The 7,628-nt window shown below is 38.1% G+C and overlaps 1 protein-coding gene across 3 annotated transcripts; it reads left to right on the top strand.

Annotated features, from left to right (window-relative positions):
• Positions 1–46: 46 nt before the first annotated feature.
• si:dkey-190g6.2 (coenzyme Q-binding protein COQ10 homolog A, mitochondrial) lies at positions 47–6,423 on the top strand. 3 transcript variants are annotated; one of them, XM_040037996.1, is made up of 6 exons: positions 47–198; positions 323–628; positions 1,990–2,139; positions 2,222–2,414; positions 2,586–2,687; positions 3,482–6,423. In XM_040037996.1, exons 2-6 carry the CDS (start codon positions 492–494, stop codon positions 3,647–3,649), a joined length of 750 nt encoding a protein of 249 aa, XP_039893930.1. In that variant the 5' UTR covers positions 47–198; positions 323–491; the 3' UTR covers positions 3,650–6,423. The 3 variants fall into 3 exon arrangements, with proteins under 3 accessions (XP_039893930.1, XP_039893931.1, XP_039893929.1); XM_040037997.1 differs by having other exon boundaries at positions 47–628; positions 3,482–3,660; positions 3,897–6,423; XM_040037995.1 differs by having other exon boundaries at positions 47–628.
• Positions 6,424–7,628: the final 1,205 nt, after the last annotated feature.

Here is a 7,628-nt window from a genome sequence, read left to right as displayed (position 1 = left end):
GAGTAGGGGGCGGCATTTCTTCTCAGAGCTGTTGGGCAGAATCGATGACAGAAGAAAGGAACAATTTGTCCCACCGGCGTTTTATTTAGCAGCAGAAGGTCGTTCGCAGCTGGCAGCAGTTTGGCAATATTTATAGCCAGAAAGTGACGTAAATAATTTAACTTTGTTTGAAGTTTGGAACTCGACGCGTGGAGTAATGTGAGTATTACGTTAAAAAAAACAGCGGAACGTAGCCATACGTCGTGATTGGTTGGGCTGTTGGAAATCTTGCTAGCTAACGTTAGCAGCTGACTGCCGTAACTAACGATAGTTACGTTCGCAGTTCGGAAAGCGGCTGTGCTAACGCTACGTGTTCATTAATATACCCGCACCGAAGCAGCGTGCAGGTTGGACTGGACCCTTGAATCTCTGTGCCCTCGGTCTTAAAGCAGACCCCGGGCTAGCTCGACAGACCCAGGATCTCCCTCTCTTGAAGCGGAGAGGCTGACTTGATGGCAGCCTCGACCGGTGCCCGGAGATTACCCATGGGTGTTCGGACGTTCAGTGACTTTCTCCAGATCGCCACTGTGGGATCCCCTCGCTCGTGTCGCACGGCGGTGCAAAGAGGATGCCTGCGACAAAACATCAGGTGAGCCTGTCGGGGAGTCACTGGAGGCTGTTATTATTATGGTTAACAGCACCGAGCTGGTCATTCAGTACAGAGGAACTGACGCTCTGCCGCCACTGAGGGCGGACGATATATAACGAGAAGGTCACTAGATAATGTTATCAAGCTCCATAATTCTGGTTTCTTATCTTTAAAGTGTGACCAGCCTCCATTTGAGAAGCAACTGCTGATTAGTGTAACAGAACTACCAATAACCAGAACTGTCTCACCAGGTAAAGGCAGCTGTTAACAACTGCCTTCGACATGGGTTCTGCAGTCCAATCTTCTTTAATGTTTTTGTAGAATACATACATAAACAAAAATGAAAACAAGCAAGTTAATCGTTATAATTGTGCCATGTTGCTGGTGAAAACAAATTACAAGAAGCTAACTTGATATAGAAGGATATTAACTACGTTTGCGCTGTTGTATTGACTTCACATAACTGTAAAATCACAACTATAAACCACTCAACTTTGTTCTTCCATGCATGAAATATAAACATTACAGAATACCCACAGTTATTTTATTCCATAAGTAAACTGCTGAAAATAAGACCTGAAAGAATGGTGTAAAAAATTGGGGGGGGCTTATCCATAATGGATAACATGTTTCCAAAATGTGGAGAACAGTTTCCAAAACAGCCTGTTTGTGGTAGCAGTGAATAGTATGATGCATTGACTTAATGAATGAATGTTTTCATGTTTTGGGAAGCACACACACATAATCACTTGCATTAACTAGTGATCACAACCCATTTGATCAGGTTGACCTTGATCGAGGTAAACATTGTGTTAATGGGTCTTTAGATGAAAGAATAAAACAAATCACTGCTTCACTGCTGTTTAACTTGATTCCAACAAATGGCAAACAAATTCTGTCATAACCTATGATGTCTTATGGTAAAGTTATATAAAAACTTGAAAACTGGTGCTTCATTTAAGTGGAATATTTTATTCACATAGATCTAATGTTTCGTGTCGTAATTTGATACAGCAATATTTTAATTTGCTTATTTAGTTTGATCCTTAACTCCCAGTATGAGGAAAAAATGTTGCTCACCCCTATCCTACAGGCTACCTTCCAGAAAGCACAAAGCTAATTTGTTCAACCAGAGCAGGTAGGTGTCACCTTACAGCTTTTTGCTATTCACAAAAAAAGACCAGACGTGGAAAATACCAGCATGCTCTCAACACTGACCTTTCATAACTCTCTGGTCCATCTGCGCACTCACTGACTGTTGAAACTGGAAAGCAGTGGACCTATTTTGTTGCAGACTGCACTCTTTCTAGATGGGGGCTTATGGCACATCACTTCAACACAGATTCTAATTACCTTTCCAGACACTTGTCGTCATGTGGCATTTTGATGACAAGAAGTCCCAGGGTGCTTTGCCTTCAAGATTGTGACACAATGACAGCGGTTTCCCAAAGCAGAAGCTTCATCAGCCTCACCAACAAAAGGAAGGAGTACTCTGAACGTAGAATACTTGGGTAAGTATTGATGAGCCTTTTTATAATCATACATTTGATCATTAATACAAAAAATTTAATTAAAAGGATATTCCTGTTACAGGTATTCTATGCAGGAAATGTATGATGTTGTGGCCAACGTTGATGAGTACAAGCACTTTGTGCCTTGGTGTAAGAAGTCCCAGACCATCATGAAAAGAGCAGGTCACTCCAAAGCCCAGCTTGAAGTGGGATTTCCTCCAGTAGTGGAAAGATACACATCTATGATCACTAATGTTAGACCTCATCTAGTCAAAGTAAGTAATGGTAGAGAAATATTATCCCAGTCTTTTTGAATTGTGATGTGATTTTTTTTTTTTAATGCTCCATCTGTTGCTAGAATTTGTTTATATAGAAACTATATGACTGAAACACAATTTCTGTGTTTTACAACTTTTAATTATTGTCTTTGTTTTTGTTATTTGTAGGCAGTGTGTACAGATGGAAAGCTCTTCAATCACCTGGAGACGATATGGCGCTTTAGTCCTGGCATTCCCGGTTACCCACGTACCTGCACCGTAGACTTTTCTGTAAGTAGCCTGTGCCTCACTTTAGCCTGTAGCTCACTTTAACTGCTTGTGTGTACTAAACACCACATGGGATAGATGATACATCAGAAGACTGATATCATTAAAGTCTGTATTCATGCTCATTAGTTAATGGGTTTTTTTTATGCTGTGAAAAAGCACAAATGTAAAAATTACACTTTGTGGTTTTATGAGTGGTTACGTGTGGTTTTTCCTTCATCTACAGTGAACAAGATGAAGGAAGAGAGACCACCCGTGGAAGTGTTTCCCAAACATTTGATTTACTTGTGTCAGCCCAATTATATCGCACTTTTTTTTTTATATCTATTCAAGAGATGATTTACTGTTTGGTTGGCAGTCTCCAACTTCTTATTTTAAAAGGTCAGTTGCTTCTTATCAGCAGCTCCCGCCCCCTTCCTGTCTAATTTGTTCATTTTGGCTGAAGACTAGCAGTGGCCACTATCGTTTCACTCTCTCTAAAGGGTTTGTTGTCCTGTGGTCAGACTCCAGCTCCACCCTCTTTAACTGCAAGTTAAAGGAAATGCCACCAGAACAAGATCTATTTCTGCAGGAAACCTTTCAGTCTGTTGTTGTTGTTGTTGTTGTTGTTGTTGTTGAAACCATCAGACTGGCTTCGTTCCACTTTTTTCACTCTTTATGCTAAGCTAACTGTGTTCCAATCTCATCTGATATCTTTGCAAGAACACAAATGAGCTTAGCTTTAACCTATCATGCCCACTATATATATTTGCCGTATTTCTTTAAACTAAATTATTATGTTTCTGTGTGTTTAACAGATATCCTTCGAGTTCCGCTCTTTGCTGCACTCACAGTTAGCCACCATGTTCTTCGATGAAGTGGTAAAGCAGAATGTTGCTGCATTCGAGCGGCGAGCCGGCAAGCTTTACGGCCCAGAGACTCGCATCCCACGAGAGCTGATGTTTCATGAGGTGCATCAGACGTGATCTCAGCAACTGTACGTCTTCATCTGGCCTTAAACCGTACCCTCTTTATTCCCTCAATAAACTTGCATGATGTGGCTTAGCAGGCCACTACATCAAATCTCCACTGCTTCATAGATGTTATAGCGGCTACCAAAGGTGTAGCGCATCTAACGCTTGCAAACATAATGTTGTAATTCCTGCCTTAGTAAATTTTTGCTCACATCCCTTCTCATTGTGTTACGTTTGTCCATTTTCTGTCTACCTCCAGATCCTTGTTTAGCAGAAAGAACAGTAAGTCATCGCAGCATTGTTACATTGTGCTGGACACTCAGTTATTACTTTAAACTTAAACTTCGGTTTTTCTATAAGACACAGTCCCTTTTGCCGAAGCAGTTGTCTCACTGTAACTTGAGGTTACTACTATCAAGTGAACTTCAGCTCTAATATATTGGGAAAGCACATTCTTTGCTTTTACACTTAGCATTGACTTCATTTCAAATGGAAATAGTAATATATAGTTTGAAATAAACTACTGGTATTGCTGCAAAATAATATTGCTTTTAGTTCTTTAATTTATTCAGCAGCACTTTTCAACCAGTTTTATAGGGGTTCATATTGACAGTGCCATGCTATAAGAGCATTATTGTAGGTTAGTATGAAGTGCAAAGGAGGAAAATTAGCTGTGGCCTCAGTATGCTAGGATTTGAGAAATGTCACTTTAACTTGGATGCTGTGAGGATTGGGCTTTAGAACGTTAAAAAAGAAAAATTAGCATAGTAGTTTTAATAATGCCTTGTTTTACAGCCCAGCACTAGTATCAGTCAGTAAAGGTGGGGAAATAAGAATTAGCACAACCAAGAACCCCTGTTGAAACTGAAAAATCTGCAGTACTGTAAAAGGTATCACAAAGAATGTAAGAAGAGTACAATGTTACACTCAAAAATTATCTTTATGATCGATTAAAAACAAAAGAAGAATTGGAAATTAAAGATGGCTTCTTGTGATTTGAATGTGGCTTATATTGTAATTGGATCAAAAATAAATAAACATTGCCATGTTATGTGGATGCTAACTGTTAGGAGTCAGTTTAGGTTATAGTTTAAAAAATGTAGGTGTGTCCTTGCTTAGTGGGCTGTTTTGTGTTTAGATTTTTTGAAGGTGATCCGGAGGATGAAACACTCGAGTCATCTTTCTATAAATTGTAGCGGTGGGCTGTAGAATAAAACATTACTTATTTATCAATGAGTTTCATGCTTATTTGTTGACATTTCGGCTTATCTTTACACACATTTTGATGCATGGATGTAAGTAACAAAGGCAAATGTATTTGTAGCATTTATGTGTTGCATTGTCAGGACTTGACTTAAATTTAAAATCAAGCAGCCCTTTCACAGTATTCTGTGATAAAGGGCTATTAAAGGTAACTGATTGTATTTTGCTACATTTTAAAGGTGACTCGTAAGTTGCTAAAGAAGTAATTTAGTGTGACCTTCTCTGTGAAAAATGTTTCATTTTGTCCAAATGGTCCAGTAAACCTAAAAAGTTTTTTCGTATTTTTGTGAAACTGAAGTATGTTGTTTTATTTTTGGTTAGTAAAGTGATTTGGGAATTGAGGAAAAATGAGTCATCAAAACCCAAGACAGGCGTATTCAGTCTGAGAATCACTGTTACTATTTAAAATAAATAAATAAATACATTTAAAAATGGTTTGCGGTAAAATCATTGAATACCACTTTTGTGTATTATGTTGCAATTTGGCCTTTGCTTCTTTTCAAATTTTGATAGTACACAATCAAGATATGATTGAAGTGTAGTTCCAGCGTCTTTTTTTTTTCTTCTTAGTTTAACAAAAGTATTGCTTTAACTGTGTAGTTTTATTTAAGATGGTCCTACCATTGCCAGACTCAAAGTGGACTAACATAATTATAAATAATGTTAATGAAAATTTTGTGTCGTGTTTTTAACGTTGCATCACATTAGAATTCATCTTTACTCTCAAGTTTTTTTTGTCTTTAAGTGTATTACAGAGAGTTTGTTTTTCATTGTAAGTGCCAATCCTTATTGGAAAAGAAGGGGCAGTGTAAACAGAAATATTTTCCCAATTAGCCTATTATGCTTTTCTTGATTTTCTGACATATACATATAGATTCTTTTAATAGTGAATGCTCGTATTAAATATGCCAAAAATTGAACATAATGAGGTCAGCGTATGCACAAGTAATGCCTGTGAGCCAAACGCTCAGGTTCCAGGCAGGTTTTTCTACTGTCTGCACTATATGATGTCAGTGACAGTGGTTATCTCAGGCACACTGCTTGGGTTATGAGCTCAGAAGCCCCGCCCACCTGCTGTTCTAACCTCCTGTTTGTAAAGGCTGCCCAATCAGAAAGGTGGAGGAACTAAAACAGGTTATTTCAGACAGTGGATGAACTGAGGGGCTGCACCAAGCTGTATTATAAGATAAACTGATAAATGAACTGTGACTCATGCAAAAGCTACTCTAGTACAGTCCAGATGAGCATAAAGGGTTCACTTGAAATTATTGTAACCCTTCGACCCCTCTGTACATTTCCACATCAATATTCATGCTGCAGGCGTATTAATGACCACTGGTCTTAATACAGGCAGCCTTGTATCTATAAAAGGAGATATAAATAAATATCAGTCACTTGTTGCTTCAATCAAAATTATTTTCACTGTTTTGGATTTCAGTTGCTTTTTTTTGCAAGCAGAAAATGTATCTATGTAAATATCGGTGTATTTTAAATTTGTATTTAAATAAAAAGGAGCTGTCACATTTTGCGTATGTGCTTTTTTTTTTTTTTTTTTAAGGTGATTGATAAAACAAAAACAAAACCGACTCCTGAAGGTATACCTGCATTAGTGCTTGAGCATTGTGTCCTTCACTTGCAGCAGCTGCGTTGTAATGCATTTAGATGACACCAGGTACCGTTTTTAGACTGAGCTTGTGTTCCAGAGGATGGCATTGAGTTGATGTCCCTTAGCACTGGTTGCCTTTGTTGCACAAGTGGAGTGGAAAGAGTGGCACAGCTCAGCTGACCAGCAAGAAACCAGAGTGGGGTGATGGTATTTGGGCCAGTTATTAATAACAGCACATAGGAGAGGTGGGCATTTGGACCATCTTCTTCTCATGATCACAGTATGGAATAAAGACTAATTGAAATTGGAGCATTACAACAGGAATCATTGATGATCATGATATTCTTAAATGAGCAGGTTTTGTATCTGGTTTTTGAATTCAAACACTTCTTTACGCTCTTGCCTAGAGCTGTATGTCTCATCGGAAAGAGAAAATTACTCAAAGTTTACAGTGTAAATACATTTTTTTTTTACATTGTGCCGTCATCCTCATGTTACAAACATGATGAGAATTTACCTAACTGACCTCACTTGAACCCTGTCACTGTCATAAATCATTTTGAAATGCCACACACCATTGCAAGAAAAAAAGTCTGTAATCCCTTTGAAGTTATCAAGTAGCACTAATCACTCATAAAATATATTTTTTTTATCTAAAGTCACAACAGCTGACAAGTTCAACGTCTTTAAACATTTATGCTTTTCATATTTTATGGTCCACACTGAATAACCACACAGTGCGAGATGGAAAAAGGTAAACCTCTGTGGAACAGCTTCTCCAAAAGGAGAAGTGAGTTTTGAGGTCAAGTGTTCCAGCTAAGGATCTCATTTTGGAAGTGTGAGTTGAAGAGGTGCCCTTCCTATAAATAAAGGCATTCAAAGTGTGTGAACTGACAAGAAGTGATGTTCTCAGTAAAGATTGCTCAGTGTGAATGGTCTTTGAATCAGGATCATTACAGCGACACACAAAGTCCACAATAAGGGAAATTAACTGCTGTTAACAAATGGACATAAGGTTTACTAATGAATTCATTGGTTTGAAGATCATTATCTGGTTATTATAAAAATGCAAATTATGTTTATACATCTTAGTAAACTGTTAATATGTACTGTCTGTGTAAA

The sequence above is a fragment of the Simochromis diagramma genome, unplaced genomic scaffold (genome assembly GCF_900408965.1).
Source record: "Simochromis diagramma unplaced genomic scaffold, fSimDia1.1 OVJJ01000061.1, whole genome shotgun sequence".
Classification (NCBI taxonomy): domain Eukaryota; kingdom Metazoa; phylum Chordata; class Actinopteri; order Cichliformes; family Cichlidae; genus Simochromis; species Simochromis diagramma.
Note: the sequence above shows the minus strand (reverse complement) of the source record. Positions and strands in the feature narration are given on the sequence as shown.

Excerpts from the sequence above, each read along its gene's own strand:
- si:dkey-190g6.2 (XM_040037996.1), top strand. The coding sequence starts at position 492 with ATGGCAGCCTCGACCGGTGCCCGGAGATTACCCATGGGTGTTCGGACG. Across the intron at positions 2,415-2,585 it reads TTAGACCTCATCTAGTCAAA|GCAGTGTGTACAGATGGAAA; the intron begins GTAAGTAATGGT and ends TGTTATTTGTAG. Across the intron at positions 2,688-3,481 it reads CCTGCACCGTAGACTTTTCT|ATATCCTTCGAGTTCCGCTC; the intron begins GTAAGTAGCCTG and ends TGTGTTTAACAG.